General features: G+C 40.3%; 1 protein-coding gene across 1 annotated transcript; it reads right to left on the reverse strand.

The window, feature by feature from the left end:
* Nucleotides 1-365: 365 nt before the first annotated feature.
* On the reverse strand, nt 366-27938 carry LOC141902356 (uncharacterized). The gene is made up of 19 exons (XM_074790039.1): nt 27810-27938; nt 25205-25304; nt 24453-24594; nt 23651-23767; nt 18503-18701; nt 17812-17941; nt 17390-17501; nt 17224-17304; nt 16702-16805; nt 16253-16442; nt 15431-15669; nt 14833-15004; nt 13969-14214; nt 13298-13434; nt 12698-12776; nt 12207-12362; nt 11806-11871; nt 10919-10934; nt 366-4489 (listed from the first exon to the last, which is right to left on the reverse strand). Exons 1-19 carry the CDS (start codon nt 27859-27861, stop codon nt 474-476), a joined length of 6354 nt encoding a protein of 2117 aa, XP_074646140.1. The 5' UTR covers nt 27862-27938; the 3' UTR covers nt 366-473.
* Between the last annotated feature and the right edge of the window lie 4 nt (nt 27939-27942).

Raw genomic sequence — 27942 nt, forward strand, 5'->3', positions numbered from 1 at the left:
GGAATGCAAGCGAATTGTTATAATTGGATAAGACGACACATTAAGACGAAAAAATATATCGAAATTTAACCCTTAAAGCGGCGCCAGGCTCGTCAAAATAAGGGGTGAACTCCCATAGAGGATGATAATCACCAATGCTCTGCTATACGGATTAATACTATAAATAAACATAAGGTGGCAGCATTGTCGCCCTCGGTGCCTTAAGCTTGATCGAGCGCCGGGCAAAATGGATTCGTTATTCCGGCGCTTTAAGGGTTTAAGCAGAAATATCATAACGGAATCGTTAAAAGCCCGTGCGCATATATTCCGCTACATGTATACAAGCATATCACAGATGGCTTTAATTTCTCAAACATTAATACGATGCCGCACGAATATCCCATTTGATGGATTCCAGTTGTACATATTTGAAACAATGAATGGAATTATGCAATGTTGTATATCGGAAAAAATGGAATAACTCGACGTTCAGCTTAAGATCTTTTCTTTCCCTTCCTCTTTTTCTTCTTCTGTTCTTGTTCGTCCGAGTCTTTGATGAATTTGTTATACACCAAGTCGTACAGGTCAATCTCGTCAGTTACTTTGCTCGGTTCCGCATTCACCGAGCCCGAAACAACGTTCTTTTTATTAGTCTTGCTTTCTTTGTCTTCGATTCCGAAAAATTTCTCGACGGCTTTAAGAACTTTCTTCAATATCCCCGGCTGGTTGTCGTCCGCGCCCGGCTTTTTATCGAGATGGTCAGGCACGCCATCGTTATCGTCATCGGGATCGAGATAATCCGTTAATCCATCACCGTCCAGATCTTGTTGGGTATCCGGAATACCGTCTCCGTTCGCGTCTTTATCCATATGATCCGGGATACCGTCATTATCGTCGTCATCGTCTAGTAAATCGGGGATACCATCGCCATCCGTATCCTGAAGGACGCAATCCTTTTTATCATTACCATCGGCATCATCGTCCTCCCAGTCCGGAATTCCGTCATTGTCGTCATCGTCATCTAGAAAGTCGGGTATCCCATCCCCGTCAGTATCTTTAGTTTTATCTACGTGTTCCATACTATCGGGAACGCCGTCGCAATCCCGATCGCTGAGCTGTTTAGAACCGCGTCCTTTTCCGAAATTCTTCGAGTCTTTATCTAAATGATTCGGAATTCCGTCGTTGTCGTCATCGGTATCCAGATGGTCGGGGATCCCGTCGCCATCGGTATCTTTCATGTAGTTCGGGTGATCTTTGTCTAAGTGATCGGGGATTCCGTCGTTATCGTCATCGGTATCAAGGTAATCAGGGATACCGTCACCGTCCGAGTCTTTATACTTTCCATAATCCGGATGATCTTTGTCAAGATGGTCCGGGATTCCGTCGTTGTCGTCATCGTCATCTAAATGATCGGGTACCCCATCTCCGTCCGAGTCTTTCATCACCTTTCCGAAATCGACGTGATCTTTATCGAGATGGTCCGGGATTCCGTCATTATCGTCGTCATTGTCGAGATAGTCGGGGATACCGTCTTTATCAGAGTCGGAAAACTTTCCAAAATCGGGGTGGTCCTTATCCAGGTGATCCGGTATGCCGTCATTGTCGTCATCAGTGTCGAGATAGTCGGGGATTCCATCGCCGTCGCTGTCTCTCAGCTTCCCGAAATCAGGATGATCTCTATCTAGATAATCCGGTATGCCATCATTATCATCATCGATATCCAGATAATCGGGTATACCGTCACCGTCGGAATCTTTACAATTTCCGTATTCGTGATGATCTTTGTCCAAGCAGTCCGGTATACCGTCATTGTCGTCATCGGTATCCAGATGATCTGGGATACCGTCTTTATCTTTGTCGAAGGATTTACCGAAATCGGGATGATCTTTGTCCAAGTGATCGGGAATCCCGTCGTTGTCGTCATCCATGTCTAGATAATCGGGAATGCCATCCATATCTGTATCTTTACATTTACCATAATCCGAGTGATCTTTGTCAAGACAGTCTATAATCCCATCGTTATCATCGTCGTTATCGAGATGGTCGGGTATGCCATCACCATCGGTATCTTCTTTGCTATCTGCCACACCATCGCCATCGTCATCTTTATCCTGTATATCCGGGATACCATCTCCATCATCGTCAGTGTCCAGATAATCGGGAATACCGTCTCCATCCGTATCTTTGAATTTCCCGAAGTCCGGATGATCTTTATCTAGATGATCGGGGATGCCGTCATTATCATCATCGCTGTCCAAATAATCCGGGATACCATCGCCATCGGAATCTTGTAGTTTCCCGAAATCCGGGTGATCTTTGTCGAGGTAATCAGGGATTCCATCATTGTCATCGTCATTATCTAAATGATCGGGGATACCATCTCCATCCGAGTCTTTGTACTTTCCGTAATGTTCGTGGTCTTTGTCTAAATGGTCTGGAATTCCGTCATTATCATCATCTGTATCCAGGTAATCGGGAATACCATCTCCATCGGAATCTTTAAATTTTCCAAACATCGGATGGTCTTTGTCCAAATGATCGGGAATACCGTCATTATCGTCATCGATGTCCAACCAGTCTGGTATCCCGTCCTCGTCGCTATCGATTAGAGTACCAAACTCAGCGTGATCGGAATCTAAATAATCGGGAATTCCGTCGTTGTCGTCGTCATTGTCGAGGTGATCTGGGATACCATCCCCATCAGCATCCATACACTTTCCGAAACTCGGGTGATCCTTATCTAAACAATCGGGAACTCCGTCGTTGTCATCGTCGGTGTCCAAATCGTCGGGAATTCCGTCACCATCCGTGTCCTGTTTCTTACCAAACGATTTATGATCCTTATCTAGGTGATCCGGGATTCCGTCGTTGTCGTCATCGTTATCTAAAAGATCGGGGACCCCATCACCATCGGCATCCCTACAAGTTCCGTAGCTGGGGTGATCTTTATCCAAACAATCCGCAATTCCATCATTATCGTCATCACTATCGAGATAGTCCGGAATTCCATCACCGTCTGAGTCTTTAACCTTACCGTACAGAGGATGATCTTTATCGAGATGATCCGGGATTCCATCGTTGTCGTCATCGGGGTCCAAGTGATCGGGAATTCCATCCCCATCAGCATCGGCGCATTTCCTATAACTAGGGTGATCTTTATCTAAACAATCGGGTATACCATCGTTGTCGTCATCGGTGTCCATATAATCCGGAATACCATCTCCGTCAGAATCAACAAACTTACCATATTTTACATGATCGGGATCTAAATGATCTGGGATTCCATCATTATCGTCGTCGGTGTCCAAGTGGTCGGGGGTTCCATCTCCATCAGCATCTTCCTGGCTATCCGGGATACCGTCACCATCGTCATCATCATCTTGGTAGTCGGGGATACCATCTCCATCAGTATCGACTTCCTGGTCATCGGGAATGCCATCGCCATCGTCGTCATTATCAATATGGTCTGGAATTCCATCTCCATCTGTGTCTTTACAAGTTCCATAACTGGGATGATCTTTATCTAAACAATCTGCAATTCCATCATTGTCATCATCGTTATCTTTACCATCTGGAATGCCGTCACCATCGGTATCCTCTTGACTGTCTGGGATACCATCACCATCATCATCGTTGTCAAGGTGATCCGGGATTCCATCACCATCAGTATCTTCCTGGTTATCAGGGATACCATCTCCATCGTCATCTTTGTCAAGATGATCAGGGATACCATCATTGTCGTCATCATCATCTAGATGATCTGGGATGCCATCTCCATCGGAATCTTTACATGTTCCATAACTGGGATGATCTTTGTCTAAACAGTCAACAACTCCATCATTGTCATCATCATTGTCTTTACCATCTGGTACACCATCACCATCTGAATCTTCCTGGCTGTCTGGGATACCATCACCATCATCATCATTATCAAGGTAATCTGGGATTCCATCTCCATCAGTATCTTTACAAGTTCCATAACTCGGATGATCTTTGTCCATGCAGTCAACAACACCATCGTTATCATCATCATCATCTTTTCCATCAGGGATTCCATCGCCATCAGTATCCTCTTGACTATCCGGGATACCATCACCATCGTCATCGTTGTCAAGGTGATCCGGGATACCATCTCCATCGGTGTCTTCCTGGCTATCAGGGATACCATCTCCATCATCATCCTTGTCAAGATGATCTGGGATACCATCGTTGTCGTCATCGTCATCTAGATGGTCTGGAATTCCATCTCCGTCTGTGTCTTTACACGTTCCATAACTGGGATGATCTTTATCTAAACAATCAACAACTCCATCATTGTCATCATCATTGTCTTTACCATCTGGTACACCATCGCCATCTGAATCTTCTTGACTGTCTGGGATACCATCACCATCATCATCGTTATCAAGGTAGTCTGGGATACCATCACCATCAGTATCTTTACAAGTTCCATAACTCGGATGATCTTTGTCCATGCAGTCAACGACACCATCGTTATCATCATCATCATCTTTTCCATCAGGGATTCCATCACCGTCAGTATCCTCTTGACTGTCTGGGATACCATCACCATCGTCATCGTTGTCAAGGTGATCCGGGATTCCATCCCCATCGGTGTCTTCTTGGCTATCAGGGATACCGTCTCCATCATCATCTTTGTCCAGATGATCAGGGATACCATCATTGTCATCATCGTCGTCAAGGTAATCTGGGATGCCATCTCCATCGGTATCTTTGCAAGTTCCGTACGTTGGATGATCTTTATCCATGCAGTCAATGATACCATCATTATCATCATCGTTATCTTTCCCATCGGGAATTCCGTCACCATCAGTATCCTCTTGACTGTCTGGGATACCATCACCATCGTCATCGTTGTCAAGATGATCCGGTATTCCATCCCCATCGGTATCTTCTTGGCTATCTGGAATACCATCTCCGTCATCATCTTTGTCCAAATGATCAGGGATACCATCATTGTCGTCATCATCATCCAAGTAGTCTGGAATTCCATCTCCATCAGTATCTTTACAAGTTCCATAAGTGGGATGATCTTTGTCTAAACAATCAATGATTCCATCATTGTCATCATCGTTATCTTTACCATCAGGGATTCCATCACCATCAGTGTCCTCTTGACTGTCTGGGATACCATCACCATCATCATCATTGTCAAGGTGATCGGGTATTCCATCTCCATCAGTATCTTCCTGGTTATCAGGGATACCATCTCCATCGTCATCTTTGTCTAGGTGATCCGGGATACCATCATTGTCGTCATCATCGTCAAGATGATCTGGTATTCCATCTCCATCTGTGTCTTTACACCTTCCGTAGCTAGGATGATCTTTATCTAAACAATCGACAATTCCATCATTGTCATCGTCATTGTCTTTACCATCTGGTACACCATCACCATCTGAATCTTCTTGACTGTCTGGGATACCATCACCATCATCATCGTTATCAAGGTGATCCGGAATTCCATCACCATCAGTATCTTTGTGTTTAGCCTTATACAGAGGATGGTCAGCATCCTGTGAATCTGGGACTCCATCGTTATCATCGTCATTATCTAAGTGATCAGGGATTCCATCTCCGTCCGAGTCAGGTGACTGCTTCCCACAATCCGGACCACGACAGTGACCTTCTTCACTGACACTCATCAACTTTCTACAAGTCACACAAGATCCACCACCAAGCTACAATAGAAAATAGCATTCTTTTCATCATAGGTTAAATTTTGGATCGAAATCGTCAACTAGATCATAAGAATAGTTTTTTTTCAGAACTTTTTGGTCTAATCCCCGAAAATTTGCATTAATTTCTAACATGATCTAGGCAGGAAAAACGCACACACATGCATTGACTGTTAGAATGTGATTAGTATCAATGACGATTCAATATTAATGAGTAAAGATTTTCAATGAAACATATTTTCATTCCATGCTGCTTAGAATCATTTCCAAAATGGTTGCATGGAGTATAATGTTTTGTCGGTCTTATTTCAAAATCTATCCTTACCACATTCGCGAATAGGCCAGATAGACCATAATTCAAGAGGTCGCCTCACCACCATCCTACGTGAGCCAAAATGGGCCTGGAAATTGATGCAATACCCTCCCTCATTCAAAATTACCAACCTCTACTACCTTTATGAACCAATGGATGATATGCTAGCTTCAAGTACAGTAGGCTCCTTCTTAGACGATGCCAGTCTACTCTAAAATCACTTTAGCCAGTGAACTTCACTTGGAAATACTTTCCATTTTCCTGATCCTCAACTCGATATCCATTTGGATTAGTGAAATATTTTATGGTCCATTTTATGACTGAATCTACGATGTATGCCCAAATTACTTTGTTTCAGGTTCGGGGATGAGGAATGAAATTATTTGTTTTCAAAAATGTGGAGTTTAAATGTTAAAGGTTCATGACTACTAATCCAATTTCACTATTCATTATTCTACACTGTCAATGTCTAGACATGTATAGCCTGGAGTATACATGCATTTTCAAAACCATCTGGCAAAACATTAATACATTTCCTATCCTGCAAAATTGGCTCAGTTCATCGTGCACATTAACCTGGTTATGTTGTTTCACTGGGCCATTAAAAAAGGTGTGAAAATGTGCAACAGGCTTTGAATAAAGGCTTGTTTTATGGCATCCGAGAATATGGAGGGCCCACTTAATAATTTATTTTGACTGCTGTTGATATGAGCATTTTTTATTGTAGGACGACATGGAGATGTGTCAATTGGTCACATTATTACTGACCAAAATATATCCTCCATATCTAGTATCTGTCTGTTGTTCAGAGTGGTCTATTATGAATTTCTGAATACGGCAGAAGACAGATCACAGTGCACAGGGGCAGATCCAGGAATTATGAATCGGGAGGCCCAAAGCATCCAAGGCCTAGTTTTCGACATGCACGTGTTCTTTTTTACATGATGTGTAAAAAGCCCTTAAGGGATGGTTTGGGTCCCCAAGAAAATTTCTAAAAATTGACAGTTTTCTGAGTATCAAGATTGTTTCAAGAACATGAGCTTGCAACTGTAAATGCGGCTTTCATAACTCAAGTTGTCAAAATGTTATCTTGCTCCGATTTGGCCCCCTTGGATCCGTCCCTCGTCCAGGGCGAGCTTGCGCTTTGTAAACATGTCCTGGCACGTCCGAGATGACCACTCAACCAGGAACCAGGAACATAAATACAGGGTTGGGATTTTTGGGCGATAGTTGCAACCTCTATATAGTCATTTGGTGGAGTTCTAATAGTTGTTCCATATTCTGGATATCTTCGGACTGCTATTTACAGCCTTGAAGAAGATTTATTTTTCAATTCGCAGCAATTCACTACCATCAATGCACCTAATGAACCCCGGCCAGAGTCTAATCTGCGAAGTTTTGACCTTAGCTCAAGATTTTTTCGAAAGACGTTGGAAATGGATTCCACAAAAAATCCACCTTATATACCCATAAACCTTCACCACGAATAACACTTAATACAACGCAACGATACAAAAATTTCAAGACTTATTTTATAAAGTTTATTTTTTATAAACATTTAGTTACAAATGCAACTTTTACTGGATTCTCCAACGCGGTCAGAAGAGCACAGAATATTGAAGTTAGTTCTTGAGGCGATATTTAAAAAAAATCATTACTTTTTAAAAAAGATCATCGACAGAAGTACTACACTGTTATATAGCAAAAACCCGACTTCAAATAAATTATTCCCTTGCACAGATAGGAAGATACTGCCAAGAAAATAATCAATCATAATAATAATTGTTATTCTATAAGAAATATCAAGACACATTTTCTACTAAACACGTGATTGACTCAAAATATATCTATTTACGAACAGAGTGACATGATTTCTAAACTTATTTCTCAGTGGAAAGCTTAAAGAAAAACTTAATTCGGATTTACAATTTTTGTAACATGAGGAATAAGTTTAAGTTTATGCAGGTATCAGTGTGCAGTATCTTGGAACCAACACGCTCATGACATATTCATCATTGTAGTTTGAAAACATTATGGTCTCAATAGATTTCTTCAAAAATCTAATAATCTAATTTTCATTGGCAGACTTTTTCATAACCACTTTCACCTTATGCCTAATGGGAGATCCTAAGCTCATATGAAGCCTGGATAATACAATATTGGAAGATGAATGGTGCAAGTATCGAATGAAAGGGTGCAGGGTTCCGACAGTATATTGATACCTGTATGGAAATCGTGTTACTTTGAAATTTAATCAAGGGAATCTTCTCAACTAATCACAAAAAGGTTACAAAATAGAAATTTAATTCAAAATCGGCTGCATTCGATAACGAGTACATCAGTTCAAGTGGAAAAATGATGGCCAAAACAAGACGTTTTTGGGTTTTGCGTGGCTGGGAGGTGAAAAACCTTGATCATTATAAATAAATAAATAATCAGCACAATACTAGTCCTAATCATAGTATCAACATGTACTTTGTATAGATACGAAACAGACAGGGAGCAGCAGTCAGTTCCTAACTTCGGACAAATCGACATTTTGATTCTGAACACATTTGCACTGTACTTTTTCAGACTAACTAAAATTCCTCAAGATGAGCTTTCCAACATGTCACAAAATGTTATCCGAAATTCTTAAACTAAGCTGGTCCTCAATAGTGCATGTATTGTTCAAAAGCAAAATGATGATTCTTTTACAATTCGCTTCAAATTTAGTAGCACCGACGATTGTCGTGCCGACATGTCAAGACAATGATGTAAACAAATTTGCAACATGGTTCCAGGGACTGATTTTATAGACCTAGTTTCAACGTTAACCCATGTGAGCCAGTCATACAGTCCAGGCTTAAAGATAAGTTTCTGGCTCTAAAACCAATTAAACAACTTAAGCATGTCTTTAGAGATAGGAGCAGTCTTGGACATAGGTCATGACTGCGTAATTGACACAGGGTTTTAACGAATTGACCTATTGTCGATAGTCGTTTAATTAATCGCCGATTGAAGTTGAAACTGGACAATAAACCGGACCTTGTTCCCGTTAGGTCTAAAACTGATTCAGCTGTCGATATCATACGTATATTCAACTACCCGGGTACCAGACTAGAAATTTCGATCTAGAAACGACGCAGAATTTCGAGGAAAATGGTTGTACGAAAAAAATGAAAGAAAAAAAAACACGTGGTCGCTTGACAAAAATCGTAAAAGCAGCATTTATTATGACTACCGGTCTAAAAAAGTGTCGTAATTTTTTTCTACGAAAGAAACGTACAATAATGGAATGAACGAGATGAAAATATATATTATCATTGTTAAGGAATATTACGTAACACGCACGCCGAAAAAAAAAACACACACGATAAAGGTGTTATCATTTTTGTTGATGTTGTTTGTGTTTTGAATGAGATGCAACGAGAACGAATGAACGGTAGGAGGGCACGAGGACGAGGAACGTAAGTGAAGCGTTACACGACTTCATTTAACGGTGTTATAATTCGTCATGCTTTTCGTCCGTCTGAAATTAAAAGAGAAAACAAAAGCGACGTGATTAAACTAAAAAACAAAACGAACCATGCTAAACGTCGAGACACATCGCTGTTGTAATTGTTATCAAATACGGCAAAATAATGGTACGTTATAACGTGCATCGCGAAACATGCCTTATTCCAATACAGGGCCGTCGGAACGGGGACGGCAGGGGTGGCCACAGCCGTCCCACGTTGTTGCTAAACTAAAAATATTCTTTTTCATGTTCCTTCCTCTCGTAATGAATATCATGATTTTCATAGCCAGATTCACTCAGAATCAATCTCAGAGCTTGGGAAAATCCAAACAAAAATTTGGGGCGGACCCCTAGACCCTTTTGAAATACACCTGCACGGCAATCACATACTTTTTCAGGTCATCAATATAAACAATAGCTGCCCCACTGAATACTGGGAAATTTGCCCTGCAGAGTACGGAGACAAATTTAGGGAAATTGTTGAATGGGTATCATGCAGGGAATTGGGGGATTCGAACTAATTGGTAGATTACTGGGTACTATGTATGTCATAACGAAAAAATCGTTTTTCAGTCATTTTAGCGTCACTCTGTAGATGAGGGCATGGTCTTAAGTTTCCTAGTATATAATCCATGTATAGCATAGAGTCAACTGCATCCTCCCTAAACAGGGATTTGAACCTGGAGGCATGGTAAGAGTGCCATATTCAGCCACGTTACTCCCTCGCATGTAACCCGACGGTATAACAAGACTTGCCTATTTCCCACCTTACGGCATTTAAACCTAATGGGATCATGTGACGACCATCGTAGACCTGCCCTAGCAAATCCAGTGCGCGCATAGCCATAACCATATTTCTCAAACCCCCATTCAATTTTCAAGGGATAATAAGAAAGAATATAGTGTTCCCTGAAAGGTTATGGTACAACTCGGGAATTGACCGAACCCCGATAGAACTATTTTAGCAAATCTCAAATTAACTGAGCATGATATAGTTTGTCTGAGACTTAGTATTTTGTCTGCACAGGTGGTACTTGCGGGTATTATGCGCACACATAGAAATTGTCTATAATGACAGAATTTCGTGCTATCAAGAACAAGGGTCATGGGGACAGGGATTGGTTGGGTCGAGTTATACGACGATAATAATAAGGCATGTTTTCGATGCGCGAATGAAGCCAGAAAAGGGACACCACACTACTCACTCAATTAAGAAATACAAACAATTCATTGTTAACAAATAAAAATTTGGAAATATCGTTTAACGGATGAAGTGAATAAAGCAATGACAAGAACTAAATTACATAGATAATGTATGTTGCTTGGAATAAGAATTTGTAAAATTAGAATTAAGAGTACGTAGAATTTCTTTAAATAAGAAAATAACGTTTAACTTAGATATGGAGTGATGAAATAGTGTCTTAAAACTAGACATTTTTTCATACTCCAGTAAAAACTGGCAAATGCCAGCATCTTCGTGAAGACACCGACTCTGGCAGTTGAGGATGAATTGTGCGCATGTTTTTAATGAAGGAAACAGAAACATCATGCGTGGTTCTAAGATAAAAGTAATAGTGATAATAATCATTATCATTAATACGTATTAATCGTAATTAGCAAAGCAAACAAACAAAAACTATTAAACGAATTCAACTCGCGACAGAAAACGTTCTAAAACTGAGCAAGAAGCATGGGGTCCCCTCCCTAGCTTCGGAGACTTGTTGTCGCGAAACTCTATTTTTTGCTTTTCTTTTGGGTGAAATTTCGATTTTTATTGATAATGGGAAAAATTGTCTATTTAGAATAAACCTACCACTGTGATCGCTATTTGTCTAGCAACAAACAGCAATCTCAATAACCTTGCTTAGCTGGAATGTGTTTTGCTCATTTGCAAGTTGTCTGCCTAAATCAAGGCCGGGTTTTACAGTTCTGGAGCTGCTTAGTTTTCACTTAAATCCGACTCAAAGGAAAAATCACTGGCCGTCGTGGACTGGACCCAGTTCCAGTACCGACTCTGGACCTCATCATCATGGAATGACTGGTTCATTCCAGTTCACATCTAACTCTGAGTCAAATTTAAACATGTAACTTTGAAACTCAAGCTCCAGGACCACGATATATTACTTATGGGACATAAAATTCAGTAGCAAAATGAATTCACCAAATTTTCCCTAAGCAAGGTTTGCGTGGATCAGTTTCTTATCTTATCATATTCGATATTATTTTCCTCTTACCTTATCCTTCTCCTCTGATTTTTTGTCATCATCACCGCCATCGGTTTTCGCCGCCGGTTTGTCTTCTTCTTCGGCCTTAACCTCGTCGGTTTTCTCTTCAGCGGCCTCTTCCTTGTCATCGTCTTCATCTTCTGGTTCTTCCTCAATCTGAAGAAAATGATGATTCCAGTTTATACGGAAAGCTTGATTTGTTCCCTGTGCGCAATACTTTATCATCATTCTCTAAATTTCTAATTGTTCAGACTGAACACACTTCACAGGTGTTCAGGACTTCAATCTAACAATTGGAATGAACTTACAATGAAATTGGAAATCTTTCGATTAGAAATTGACTGACAAATGAACTACAACCACCGGACATAAGACATTTTATCTGCACAATTTCAAGAAGTGATCACCAACGCTTCCCGCTGCTACAGTAGTGAATGTTTGAGGGGTGGTTGCAGGGTACCGATTGATACCCGAGTGGAAAGGCGCCGTACCTTCTCTTCAGGAGATATGTTCATGCTGAGTCGAAGCATTCGTTCGATTCTGTCGGCAAATCCGGCCGTATCGCCTAACGAGTAACCAGATCGTAGAGTAGCCGCCTCGAACAGAACGGTCGCCAAATCTTTAGCCGTGGCGTCTTCTTTATCGGCCTGAAAATAACGCGTTCAAACAATATTGTTTTAAATATTCAGAAACTAGGTTCGATTATTGTAATTCTAAAGCCCTACGCACACGACACCCTATGCTTCAATGCGAAGTCAATTGAACCAATGATACTGCTTAATAACTTTCTCATTTAATCATAACTGATTTAGACCATCCACGACCTCGGTCAGAAAGATTATTCTAATCATTACAAATTGTGACTGAGCGACGACTTTCAAAGGCGTTTAGTATGACTTCGAAAATGCGGCCGAAGTTTGACAAAATGCCTCCGATGTTCGCATTGAGGAACTTCAAAAATGGGAAACCTTGCAGTACTTACATCAACTCGTTTCTTGAGTTCTTTCAGAAGTGGATGTCTCGGATTGATTTCGAGGGTCTTCTTTTGTCCGCTGTAGTAACTGCAAAAAATCAAAATTTCTTCAATGATGTGGATGCGAAAAAAACCAGTGATCCCACCATCAGTTCATATGACTGACAGATTTTGAATTACAGTAAATTCAAAATTAGTTCATTTTCGATCACCTTTGAATCCTCCCCCCTGGCAGGGATTCGAAACTGATGATATAAAGACTGCCAAAGACCGAAGCCCTGCCCGTCTAGCCGAGTGTACAGCTACATGCGCAGTTCAGATTATGCCATTATTAGTGAAATCTGATCGGTGCCGCACATCCTCGGGCACTGTTCACTCCAACTAGTCAGGCAGGGTTTCGTGTCATGGCAGAGTGACGGGATGCCATCAGGTTTGAATTCCCTGCGAGGAAGGATGTTTTGAATGAATAAGTGGACTTCTGAACTATCATCATCCGAGCCGCCAAATAGTCCAATTTGACTATGATTTGAATTGAAATGCAGATGAAACCAAAGCATGAAAGACTTTTAATCATGGAATATCTAAGATAGTATTCTAAATGATACATACTCTCTTGATGAGTCAGACGATTTGGCGTAGGCTTGAGCTTTCATGATGCGTTCCATATTACCGGACCATCCGTATGTTCCAGCCACGAGAGCGCATGGCGACGTTGTCAATCGATCCGACACAACTGCTTTCTCGATCTAGAAATATAATCGAAATCCTATCAAAGTTTCGTTTGAAAATTTACATCACCTTATTCAGAAAAACAAATCAAGCTAAGCAGGAATTCCTAGATCAACTACAATCGACATTCGGACTGATATTTGCTTTAAAACGTCCCTACAGATCGGTAATTTCTGCATGTAAGGAGTTTTAATGAACATATAAAATTTTGAGGAAGTATCCGTATCACTTTCATACCCAGACTCCTCCCAAATCGGTACTGAGTGTTTATCTAGGCAAAACATTAAATTTGGTGGTTTTGTAAGCATATTCATACCATACACACTTCCTATACTCGGTTTCTAATTTAGTAAATAAAATTGGGTAAAAAAATAATCCTGGCCCCAACTGTAGGCTAAATTCATTGTATTAAATAATTAAATAATTTATCGTATAACTACGAATTTTGGGCATTTTGCTCAAATCAAAAGAGTCTCAAGCACCTTTAAACGCATTTTCTGTTAAGGAGATTTTAAGGTATCAAGGGGGCGTAGGGACCATGTTTAACTAACCTTGTCTTTGAGTGCGTTCTCTTTCATCCAGGTGGTTAAAGGTTCAAAATCTTTGACGAGCGTCTCTTTTTTCGCCTTGGCTGCCTCCGATTCATCGAGCGTTAATCCTTCTTTCGCGACGTTCTGGAATTTCTTGCCTTCGAATTCGGGTAGTGCCTGCACGCAATATTCGTCGACGGCTTCGACCAGGTAGATCACTTCGTAACCTTTCTTCAACAGACGTTCGACGAACGGGGATTTTTCAACCTGAAAGATTAGATCGGTCCGGTTTTTAGCGAATACAGTTGATAGTTCGAACTACAAACAGGACCAACCTGGGTAACAAGTCAAAATGTGGAAAAGTTTAGCGAAATGTGAATGGAAATGGTCAGATGATAAAGCTATCAAGGATAATATGACTCTTAATTGAAAAGAATCAAGAACTAGATTTTCAGCTCAAAAAGTTATCACGGATAAAATGCTCAAAAGCTATCAGGGATAATATGACTCTTAAATGAAAATTTCATCAAGAACTAGATTTTCAGCTCAAAAAGTTATCATTGATAAAATGCTCAAATTGAAAATGTTTTAAAATCCTCAGATCAAGGACAAGCATCCTAAGAACTTTTTCTACATGCATAGCTGATAAACTGGATTCGATCATTGGAAACGTTATTTCTTTATTTCTTTTATCTTCAAAGCCGTTAACAAATATAACTTAAATAGTGCAAAATTATTGTCAGACTGGCTGCTAACATTCTAAAATTTCATTGTTCTGAATACGAATCCAATCAGATCGGACTGATTCATCGATCGGTCTTTCTCGTATCGAATTTGAAATGAAATGTTGTAAATATAAGCAAACGACGCGCAGACGAAACTCACCTCTTCGCGGCTGGTGCCGGCGACGAAGAAAATGTGTTCTTGTTTTTCCTTCATACGTTCGACGTAATCCTGCAGACTGGTCTGATCGGTCTTCGAGTTCGACGAAAAGAATCTCAACAATTTCGCCAAACGCGTTCGATTAGCGTGATCTTCGATTACGCCCAATTTGATGCTGTAAACAACAAATGTGCATTAAGTTGACGGACTGCATGGTGTAAGCTAAATCTGGATGGACAATGGTGATTTAAAAGTTTGCAATGTCCTAGGGGGTCCAGGATACAGAATGATACATGAAGCCCTATAGAATCAGCCAGCAGATTGATACATCCTTGGTTGTGAAAGAATCTTACCGTGTATGCTTTTTTGTTTTGCGACATACGGAAGATTTGCATTTTATTTTGGTGACAGATTTGATTAACTCTTTCAGTGCCGACTAATCAACACCCGAAAGTGATGGAGATAATTTGAAAGTCCTGAAAAATTCCACCCCAGTGTGTCTACACCATGGCGCTAAGTCTATTGCCGAAAGCGGTGTAGCTGCACTGCAAGGCTTTATCAAATTTTCAGTACGTAGGCGATAACTTATTATTATACGTACTTGGTACTGAACTCCTTCCAGAATTTCTCGTAATCCTCTTTGTTGATTTTCTTGATCATGTCGAGCGTTTTTCGCACGAGTTTCTTCTTGATGACCTTCAGTAGTTTGTGTTGTTGGAGCGTTTCGCGCGAAACGTTCAACGGCAGGTCGTCGGAGTCGACGACGCCCCGAACGAACGACAAATATTTCGGCATCATATCCTCGAAGTTGTCGGTGATGAAAACACGTCTGACGTACATCTGAAATTACACGAAGCGATAAATCTAAATTTTATTCAAATTTACAAATTCAGCGAATAACAATGTCTTGTCATCAGGTTCTTACGGATCCATCGTCCCTTGGTAGGGATTCGAACCTGATAGCCATGGTACGAACCCTGCCACACAAGACTGAGTGCGCAGCTTAGATGAAGGCATCATTAGCCAATCAAGTTCAAATCCCTGCCAAGGGAGGATATTACAGATCAGGGAATACAAAATTTCCTTTTTTTCCAGACTAAATTTCAAGATATCCTCCGAAGGGATTGTATCCGTTTCCCCAGTGACATCAACTCCCCCTATGTATACTCGTCCACTTTAGAGTATTGGGAGGAAATGACTTTCGCACTCCGATAGAATATGTAGGGACCCAGGTGATCAAATCAGGTGACTATCTATCCTTTTTTGAGAGCTTCCTTGTGCTACTCATCACCAGCAAGTACACCAACATTTCTAATTCCTTGACTATTGCCTGATTTTCCACGAAATGAGTCTGAATTCCCCGATATTAGATAAGGACACCTCAATATTACCGATCCGTTTAATAAACGCCAATCAAACAAACCTTGATGTTTTCGATGTTCTTTCCGTAATTCTGGAACATGTCCTGCGGCGACGATTTCGGTACGAATAAAATCGATTTGAACGTCACTTCGCCTTCGGCGGTGAAATGAGTTTTGGCCATCGGCTCGTCGCTGTCTTTACTGAACGATTTATAGAATTCGTTGTATTCTTTATCTTCGATTTCAGCGGGCCTGAAACATACATCAAATAAGCACACTTTAGTTCATGAATTATAAGCTTTATTAACCAGGGTTCTCACGGATCAGAAAATCCAAAATAAATTCAATGATGTTTTCATGATTTTCGCTGATCCTTGAGCACTGTGTTTGACTCTCAAGATAACCTCTACAATATTCTCATGGATGCTTTGAGCCAGATTTCACAAATAGTTTAGTATCATCTCATTCTTCATCCACTAACGTGGTGTAGGTGCGCATTACCGGTACTCACTTTCTAGTCCAGATTGGTTTGTTGCTGTTCATCAGTTCCCAGTCCCAGACGGTTTTCTCGACGGTTTTAGTTTTTGCTTTGTCGTCTTCTTTTTCTTCTTCGACCTGAAGAAGACAAGCGTAACGCATAAATAGATGGGAGCAATCCCAAAAGAACAATGACGAAATGGGCGATTTCTTCAAAATCGAAATCATGAATATCTTTCCATACAAAATTCGTTTTCAATACACAGTTGATTTTGCACTTGTAATGGAGCCGATTGCCTTGGTTAGTACCTGCACCAAATCGCAAAATGTTAAAAAGGTCTGAGGCAAGTGGAGTCTACTATAACAATTGCTGTTCATCGAATTTCTGGACCCACTTGCATACACTTGTTGGTACTTCCATAGTGTTCCTCATTAAGATTCAACCCAAAGGGTTAAATCATTTGAATCGAGATTTTGATTACTTTTTTTTCCAGATTTTTAGTTCCAACTTAACTTAGTAGACTCAACTTTGGGAAATGCGAAATGATTGTTTTACCTTCACGTCATCTTCATCATCCTTCTTCTCAGCTGGTTCTTCCTTCTTTTCTTCTTCTACTGGTTCTTCTACACTTTCGACCTAAAAACAAAAACACGTGACCGAATCATCTTCGCGGTTTTTGGCTAATTTTCCCGCGTTTTACACACGCAGTTATTTCGCATACCTTGCTCGTCCATAGGTAAATGTTGAAGTTGATGAACTGGCTGTATTTGTGAACTAAATCTTTGATGGCGTTCGGCTCCAAGAATCCATGAGCTTCTTCTTTCAAGTGCAAACTACAAATAAAATTCAAACATCAATAAGAACAATCTTTTTCTATCTAATACAATTGATCATATATCAAATTCAGTGATTGACTGTATCAAGATCACTGATTGGCTGCTATTCTATCTGTATCAAATTCATTGATTGGCTGATACAAGTAACGTATCAAATTCACTGATTGGCTGCTATTCTATCTCAATCGAATTCACCGATTGTTTTGTACTTCAAACTTTGAAATTCATTGATTGGCAGCTATATCTATCTGTTTCGAATTTACTGATTGGCTGCTATCTTCTATGAAATAATGACATATTTCTTTACCTGACAGTGGTTCCACGTCCGAGGGTATTTCCACGCGGATCCTTGATGATGCTGAACGAACTAGCGTCCGATTCCCAGATGTATTGTTCATCATCGTTGTGTTTCGACGTGACGATCACGCGGTCAGCGACTAGAAAAATAAACAGGGTTTCAATTAATTGCACAAATTTCATGAAGTTAACTTTGGGTCTATGTAACAACTCAAAACAAACTTCCAGCACATGATGTTTAGGTTTTACAGCGAATCTAAGACCACACTTAAATGAGTCGGGTATGGACTCTTGGGGTCAAAAGATGGCATCAATAGAGAATATTACTGAATAGAGTCAGGCATAGATTTAAGGAGCCAATTGACAGCATTAGTAATTAATAGAGAATCTTGCTGAGGAGAGTCAGGTATTGACTTAAGGAGCCAACTGACAGCATTAACAATTAATAAAGAATTTTGCTGAGGAGAGTCAATTGACAGCATTAGTAATTAATACAGAATCTCACTTTGGAGAGTCAGGTATTGACTTAAGAAGTCAACTGACAGCATAAATAATTAATAGAGAATCTTACTTTGGAGTCAGGTATTGACTTAACAAGTCAACTGACAGCAATAGTAATTGATAGGGAATCTTACTGAGGAGAGTCAGGTATTGACTTTAGGAGTCGACTGACGGCATTAGTAAATAACAAAGAATCTTACCAAGGAATGAAGAATAGAAACCGACACCGAACTGCCCGATGAGGTCGCTGGTTTCTGTTGCCGATTGCGAACCGGCCAATTTGCCAAGGAACTCGCTTGTTCCCGATTTCGCGATCGTTCCCAGATTGTTGACGAGATCCTGTTTGGTCATACCGATACCCGTATCGGTGATGTGCAACACGTGATTATCCTTATCAGCCTGAAATTATACACCGGATAAGAATTCGATAAGTAAATGGTACAAGCATAATAAGGAAAATGACAGGCTGGCCACTTTTGTTTGACTTGATTTTCCTCGACTATTCCCTGACATGCTCGTTGGTTTCCCTGACTTGATCTGCTAAGAATTCAACCAATTAACATTGTCAAATATGTTAAACATCTAGGATAGAAACGCATGATCTAAAAATCTCGACATATTTCCCTGATTTTTAGCTTTTATAAACAAAATCCCTGACTTTTTCTTAACCCTTTCAGTGCTGACTAATTAATACCCTATAGTGCTGGAGATAATTTGAAAATTCTAAAAGATTCCACCCTAGTGTGTTGAACAACGGGAATACCACTATAGTGCTAATTTCATCAATAATAATAATAATAATAATAATAATAATAATTGACATCTATATAGCGCAGGTATCCGAACTAGAGTCTGTTCAAATGCGCTCCAAACTTGGTATTATTACCCCCAGCCTATAACTCTATTCCATGTATCACTCATCTCTCCCTGGGGAGAGGTAACATCCGAGCAGCTGCTAGGTGCTCAGGAGTCATCTATCAGACCAGGTACCCATTTTACTCCTGGGTGGAGAGAGGCAATGAGGATAAGAGCTGTGCCCGAGGACACTACAGCAATGTACGGGGTTCGAACCCACGACCTGGCTTCCCAGAGCCAAACGCTTGGCCACACCGCTCCTCAAATCAATACACCGCAGTGCGATGTACTAGCAAAATCACTGATTTATACACCGCACTGCGGTGTAGACACTGAAAGAGTTCAGGAAAAGAAATTTCCCTGACTTCTGGATTTCTTGGTTAGTGGCCACCCTGAATGCATAGGTAGTAATTTTGATCAGCTTTTAAAGCCGCGGGCAAGAACAAGAAATAATCCAGAAACAGTTTCACATAATTTTGAATGAGAGCGTGTTATCAATACAGGTATGATTAACAGACAGCAGACAGACTGGTTGAGAATTGTCAATCTTTTCGTAGAGCATTTGAATTTGGTGATAAATCGAAGAGCAAACAAATCATCTTCTCAGTATATAATGTCTGAAGTATCTATTTTCTGGGGTAAATTCTGAGAATTTGACAATTACATAAAGTGCTTTTTTCGGATTTCTTGTTAAAAATAACGTTCTCTTCATGACATAAAAAAATTCCCTTTCAAATCGAAGGGCAACTCAAAATTTTGAAGGTTTTTCGGAAGTCTCCTAAAGACCCCTGCAGCCGGTGAATTCGACTATATTCTTAAAAATCATTGCTCAAAGATGCCAGTGGCGAAGCTCATTAAAGCGTGGTTTGGGGTTCCTCCCAAAGACAAATTTTTAAAATGACTCTTTTCCCTTGTATTTAAAGGCATTCTGGACCCATTAGATTAGGTACTCCTAGAAAATATGTTATCCACATTTTTCTGACTATATTCTGCAATACAGTGGAATATAGCTCGGATCCGACACCCCCTGATTTCAACATCTTGTCACCGATCTTCAAAATGTTATTATAACAATAATGTCTTTGCCGACTATGCAGTACACACGGTATAATATACCGCGGAAATGAAGAGATAACTTATTACCGCCGAATGCTCGGTAAATATCAGGTTTTTCCGTCTATAAATAAGTTAACGCGTACCGTTTAGTACAGGGGTATAGGCAGCCAGGTATGTATGTATATGTATGTATATACCATTAAGTGTAAACTAGACTACACCGGTGGTGGATTATTATATACTAAAACGTTAGTTACACGTAGAAGAACGTTTTTCTAAATACGCGTGTATGCGCGCGAATGCATAGGACAGACGCTTTAAAAAATTAAACAATATTAATAATAAACCTTCAAACAGCTTTTATTATGATTACCAAAAGTGAAACATATTATATAATATGTATACATATGCTTTCTATAGTACGTAGGTCTCGGGTACGTGAAGTCGAGATCTAGATGAAAGCCAGGCTTAAATGAGGCTTAGAATCCCCCTTGAGGATTGGTGTAGCGATCCATGAGTACCGACGTCTTAACTCAGCAAATGTTCGAAATCTTTACCAGACCCATGAATTAAACACCACTTTCGTCGTATTTTGATCTGTATCATGTCATTGTTTCCTTTCTTACGCAATTTTTCTCTTCTCTTCTCTTCATTTCATTTCATTGTATTCTCTTTTGTTTTTAAGGGCTGCTTTCTTGTACAACCTGAATGTTGCTTCAAAACAGTCCTTCATCTAATGTCATTAGGCCTATTACACTTTTATTTAATATTGCATATTGATTATTCATTATTTCTGTAAAAATTTCATATGAAAAATGAATCATATCGTTTCACATATCGCACTCTTAATTCAGATAAAAAAATTCTGCGGTTCAAAAAGATCTCTGGTTGCCATATCCACTGTCTTGAAGAAAAACCCGCATTAGATGAGGAATAACTATTTAAGTATTTGACCATCATACTCATTATTCAGCGAGCCATTTTCAGTCGCAACTACTAAGACATTAGGCTTATCAGCCAAATACCTAATCGACGCCGGGCTACGCTCAATTTACTTCTAAACCCTATCTAAAACAAATCTCGATCAAATCAAACTCCTTATGAAGACCTTAGTACATATCATTGATGAAAAAATACTTTCTCCAACCTGAAACCTTTGATTTTTGCATCAATAGTATAGTAATATGTATCTACTACATTTATCTATGGATAGAGTAATTAACGGTCCGACAAAAGGTACTGTTCTATCTACATGTAGAATTAAATCATGCGTGCTTTTTTGAGACATACATTTCAAACATCTTACACTAGAAATGTTTTGATGGCTTGAAAAAGATTATCGTGAAAACTCGAAAAACTCGGTTGGAATCGCCCTCGCTGAAATAACTGACGATCTTAAATTTTTGTTTCTTATTCAGTTAATTCAAAACAGAATGTTTAGTGGTTACCAATGAATGATCTCGTTTTTAATGCCGACAGCCGATGGTGAAGAGAGAGAGCGCAGAGGAATTTTAGTATAGAGTAATTTGAAACAGAAGAAACGGATGGAAAAATACCGATTGAAAAACGCGAGTTGCTTGCACACTTGTCAAAGAGAGAAAAAAAAAAACAAACTTAAGAACCTGCCAGACGTGCCAGAAACTAAGTTTCCATGATGGACATCAACTGGAAGCTGCCCCACGAAACTAGGTTTCCACGATGGACATCCACTCGAAGCTGCCCCACGAAACTAGGTTTCCTTGATTGACATCCACTCGAAGATGCCCCACGAAACTAGGTTTCCAAGATGGACATCCACCGGAAGCTGCCCCAGAAACTAGGTTTCCATGATGGACATCCACTGGAAGCTGCCCCACGAAACTAGGTTTCCATGATGGACATCCACTCGAAGATGCCCCACAAAACTAGGGTTTCCATGATGGACATCAACTGGAAGCTGCTCCAGAAACTAGGTTTCCATGATGGACAATCACTGGAAGCTGCCCCACGAAACTAGGGTTTCCATGATGGACATCCACTCGAAGATGCCCCACGAAACTAGGGTTTCCATGATGGACATCCACTGGAAGTTGCCCCACGAAACTAGGTTTCCATGATGGACATCCACTCGAAGATGCCCCACGAAACTAGGGTTTCCATGATGGACATCAACTGGAAGCTGCTCCAGAAACTAGGTTTCCATGATGGACAATCACTGGAAGCTGCCCCACGAAACTAGGGTTTCCATGATGGACATCCACTGGAACCAACTGATGAGACTAAGTTTCTTTGATGGACACCCAGCAGGAGATGCCCCATGGTACTAGGTTTCACTGACGAACCGGGACCTGCCAACCGGTGTCTCAAAAGTCCATGATATAATTTCAATATCCTCAACGATTTCCACCTATTATTTGGACGCATGCGTGAAAACTAAGTACATCGCTTCATACAACGATTCATTTCGAAGAGTAGTCTTCATCTGAGAAATTCTCAATCGAAAATGAACGACTACTAACACCAGATATCTTATCGGTGCAACATAGCGAATGTCATTAGTACCAAGCTGCAGAATGATACGAGTATCACAGGCTATGAGGGATTCTAGCGAGTAGTTCAAGTGATACGCCGGTATCAATTCCATAATGTTATTACTATCATTTATGGAACTGATACACTTGGGTACACAATGCTCTTTCGCACCTCGCTAGGTTCCCTAACCCGTTTGGCATGTTGCCGAATGAACTGCAATTGGTGAATTTAGTGCGGTTGCGTCGTCGAATATTGACAGGCAATTTCAACAAGTGGTCGTAGTGGGCTATTTCTGCGCGTATCGGCAGATTACTGCAGGAGGCTTATAGTTGAGATAAGTAATTCTCACTAGGCCACAGCAGTAGCACCAGCAGCAGCTATAGCAGCGTTGATGAGTAAATTGAAATATTCAGACTGAATGAAGTGGTGAATGATACGTGTCTGAATTATACATCTTCGAGAATTAAACTCAGTCTTTATAGAGTACCGGAGTAGAGAAGTGGAGCGGTTCTGAACCGGAGTGGAGTACGCGTAGTAATAAATCTACAGCCTCGATTAATTATCTGACGCACCTGAAGTTAACTACACTCAACTCTTGAGAGTTACAATCCAAATAGATTTCACATTTTTGTGTAGAGTAGATCGCGAAATTTATTCATTTCTTAACCGCAGTCAAATTTCAACCCGAAGGATTGAAATAGAAACAGAGTTTCCGTGGTTAAAAATGGCAGGAATACGTATTGAGTGAAAACTAAGTCCATCCTTTGACAGAGCGGACTACCCGATATCTCTAATTGGTAGTTTTCATGAAAAAAATCGTATCCATATGATTGCAACATCAGTTCCACTTGTTTGAATCAAACCAGATGCTTCTGATGATTAATATATAGATGGAATCCACGAAAAAGGACTTGACCGGCACTTACCTTGATTCTAACTACGAGTTCTTCAGTTTCACCTAAAGCAGACTTATCAGTAAGCGAGAGGAAACGAATCTTATCCAAAGCATCCGATGCATTCGAGATTAACTCTCTCAAGTAAATCTGAAAAAAAGAACCGATGAAAAATTTGTCACTTCTGAAAAATTTTGAGACTGTTTATCCTACTACAGAACGGGACTAAAAATGTTCTATATCGTTTGTGATATCTTGTCCGATTGCCCAGGAAAACTATATTTTCGTTAGGGCAAGTAGGTTATCATTATCACTCGTCCACCGGGCTAGTGCAATTTCATGTCTCAATGCTTTTTTTAGAACTCAATACAACGGATGGTTGTGCCATCAATCCCACTGTCTACGTAGGGAAAGTGAGGGGGCATGGGAAATTTTGGATATGCTTGCCCCACAGGGAAACGGCTTTTTTCCATAATTTTTCCCTAATTTTCTCAAATAGTGTCACAAAAAAATATTTCAACAAACATCCGAATTGAACAGTCATCGCAGTTGATAGGGATCTGACTTGGGCGGAGTCTACTGTAGAGATTGTGACGTAGCCTAGTTGTCAAGATTCTGTAAATATTTTCAAGACCGTCATAACACCACCATTGGGACAAGAGACAAACACGGTGGAGTTATTACAAAATTTGCGACATTTTCTATCGGATTTATGAGTGCATTTTCGCACTTATCACCGAATACTCATTTCGGGCTTTTTTTCCAGGCCATTTCAGACACTACGAACAGAGAGTTTGACCGCGTGGTTTTAGCCTCGACGGCCGATGAGTCTTACCTCCTTATTTTTATATAACGAATTGATGATGAGTTTCATCATACGATCGACTTCTGCTTGGAAGTGGTGCTTCTCCGACTTGTCGCGGATTTCTTTCATTTGCGCCACGCTGAGGCCGTCCAACTTGATGGCCTCTTCCTCTCTGTCGGCAAAAAGAAAACGCAAGTTCATTTTTTCAAATCATCAGTTTACGCACAAATGGATGAAAATAGACATAAATAACGCCACGTTTGCTGTCTGGGCACGACAGTATACGTGGCCTTATGCAGACGGACTTTTGTCTTGACTATCTCGGACAAAAAACGAAATCATTTATTTTTTCTGGCTTCCTGACGTATTTTCCTATATCTGCCTTAGGCAAGGTTCACTGTACTGGTATTGGAAGTTTTGCCACTTTATAAATCCAAAGTCAAAGGTTCACACTTTAGATTTCAATCTAAAAATGAACTTCAAATGTGAAACCTTAAAAAAACTGGCACATTTTTTTTAAAAGTTACATTATCCACAGTTCACATGCATTCCAGACTTCACCAGAGGAGAGTTTAATTGAAAATTTTAACCGACAAGAACCAGATTTAGGACATTTTAAACTTTCAAGTGATCATCCAGATTTCATTCTGCCACAGTGAATAATGGTTCCAGGCAATAGTCTTTAGTAGCAGCTACAATTGAAAGAGACTATTTGAGGAATCCTCCACTGCTGCAGTAACATTGAAAAACCAGTCGCATACCGAGCAATCATCGTAACATACCTTTGAACTACTTCATCGTCGGTTTTTGAACCGTCTTTACTTTTGCCAACTTCTTCTTCGACTTTAGGTTCATCGACCGAGTCCTCGGCTCTGCATACCGCTGCGAAATAGAATATCATCATATGTATAATCAATACATCAAGGTTCTCTCAACAAAATCTTCTATCATATTTCCGATAAGAAATAGACCATCGAAACGAACGAGTAGGTTAATTTGGCAGTAGTCTTAGCGGAGTTGTACTCTTAAGCTGAAGAAAACTACGAAACTAACGCACAGTTACTTGTCCCACCGTATGCGGTATAGACATTCAATCACTCAAATTTATTCGCATTCATCTGCACTCATAAGCAGCATCCAGGATACGGGTTGGCGGGAAAAAGATCTCTTTCTAGCGTTAATCTCTGACCAGTACAGAGTATGTCCAGTCGAAATATAGCGGGAATCCAATGCACCTTGCTGTAGCGGACCAAACCAGCCTAGCGTTGTGTAGGCCCCCAAACACAAAGTGATACCACCTTGATACCGAGTGCAAATTAATGAATATTCTCAGCACACGGCAGTGCAAGTTAATACAGAACCTTTAGACTAAGTAAAAGTAGTATGCCAAGTTCAATAGGTCTAGACCAATTTCAACGTAAACCCGCAGGTTTGCTCAATTGACTCGAATGAACCCCGGTTTAATCCATATGACCAAATTTTTAAGAAACATGCATATAAAGAACTGTCCTTTTTTAAGGACATAGCCTACTGTTTTTCTTCATATACACACAGCCAGGGTTAGGTTGAGGGCAAAACCAAACAACCTCAATTAGGCAAAGACAGGTCAAATGGTCTCAACCGATACCAGAATTTTTTATTGTCCCGTCTGACCAGAATGCACTCTTTTACCTAATCCAGAAGAGCATAATCTGTTAACCTGATAAAAGGCCAGTAGAGGTATATATAATCTGAATTAATACATTCCACAACAGTGTACAAGTTTTATCGAACCTGCCTTATTAAATTACGTGACCCATAAATCATCTTCGTGGCAAGCGACTTTTAAAAAGAATGAGGTTGTCATCATCAGAAGAAATTTGTAATTATCTTGATTGCAATAATCTGATAATCTAGGCAATTATTACAGAACGATTTTGATTTTAAACGAGCTGATCACATCCGAGGTTAACTGTAATAGGCCCTAAGCTAGCCCGGCTAATATGACAACTTTCGTCAAATTTTAACAGCAATTCTAACTTGCGACTTGAAATTGAAGATTGAAAAATCGTAAAGCTTACTACAAACTACATAATTTCCCTGTGTTGTCCAGAGCTTAATCATTCGAGATCAAATTCCATTTTATTTCCTCCGAGTAAAATATATTCTCCCCAGTGCAGTGTTTTCAATAAGAGCCAGGTCCCAGACCAGTCTGTTGTTTCTAAAGGACCCGCCTGTTTTTTTTTCAAACCAGCTTTCGTTTCAGGGAGTGACATATTATGGGACCCTCCTTTTTTCAGGGACCTGGCTTTTTAATTTCTTATCGAAAACACTACAGTGTTTCCCAGAAAAATGGTCACCTAACAGCACCAGAGGTAGGCGTAAGCAACTGATTTCAGGAGAAGACCCAATGATCTTTCGATGCGGTTCATGACATGTGATGAGGAGCATTTTTTCTCGAATGGGTGTTGGCCTACACATACACAGGTGTCAAGGTTTCGACTAGGTGTAGAATAACATAAAAGAGTAACTGATCTCTAAAGTAACGAGGGAAACAGAACGCTGCAACAACCGCAGCACCGACGTGTGAACACTGCACAGCTCGGCTGCCGTGGTATAAATACACTTCTAGCTATGATAGGTATTTATAGCCAGACTTCTGCAACCAATCAGCGTCGACAATAACAACGTCTTCAGGTGAGTGCGAGGAGAAATACTATTTGTTTTACACTGATTTCAAGTGACAGATCTTCATCAGAGTTCGGACGACTAAGAACCCCACAAATCCCGAAGCCGTTTTCGACAGTTATGGATTTAGGTCTAATTCAAGACTCGACAAACAGCGTTAGAACTTTTCTACCATGAATTCTAACATGGCTTTGTTTTCAGCAGGGACTTGACCTTTCCTTTCTTCTTTTACCCCGCCTTTCCCAATCCCATCACTGACTGGTCACAATTTATAATGAATGGGTCCAATGACCGACCTCAGAATCCCTGGAATACAGCTAACTGGGTTTGATAATTTGAGATGGTCTTATTTGTCGATCTGATATTCGATATCATTTCATTTAACTTGTGACAAATCCCACGTCCGGGCACAGGGTTAGGCTTTGCGTGATGATGGGAATCCAATGGGTATGATAGGATAGAGGCCTATAGCTATAGGAGTGTTAATGAGTGGTAGGAGGAGAATTAGCAAGCACTGACAAAAGAACACAGGATGAACGTAAGCTGACCGGACAGGGTTTGGTCGGTGGGAGAGTGGAATTGTCGAGTCGAGAATGAAAAGCGGATGAGAGTCAAGGCCGAGCTAATTAGCCGGTCGGTTAACCTGCGGTTTTTGACATTCCGTTCAAAAGATATTCTAAATTCGGTACTAAATCAATCTCATCGAACATTTCAACTTACCAGAGCAGAAGAGTAGTCCCACTATCGATATAAGCAGTAATTTGTTCCACATCGTGCCTGCTTTAAGGCGTCTCCTCAACTGAAAGTGCTGGAGATACGACCCGATCTAAAGCGCTAGAGTCCAGCGAGGTAT

Source organism: Tubulanus polymorphus, chromosome 3 (genome assembly GCF_964204645.1).
Source record: "Tubulanus polymorphus chromosome 3, tnTubPoly1.2, whole genome shotgun sequence".
Lineage (NCBI taxonomy): Eukaryota > Metazoa > Nemertea > Palaeonemertea > Tubulaniformes > Tubulanidae > Tubulanus > Tubulanus polymorphus.

What these genes read in the sequence shown, in the direction of transcription:
- LOC141902356 (XM_074790039.1), bottom strand. Translation starts at nt 27,861, where the DNA reads ATGTGGAACAAATTACTGCTTATATCGATAGTGGGACTACTCTTCTGC. An exon ending in AAACCAATCTGGACTAGAAA is followed by an intron (nt 16,443 to 16,701) that starts GTGAGTACCGGT and finishes TGTATGTTTCAG; the next exon opens with GCCCGCTGAAATCGAAGATA. An exon ending in AGAACATCGAAAACATCAAG is followed by an intron (nt 15,670 to 16,252) that starts GTTTGTTTGATT and finishes GTGTAATTTCAG; the next exon opens with ATGTACGTCAGACGTGTTTT.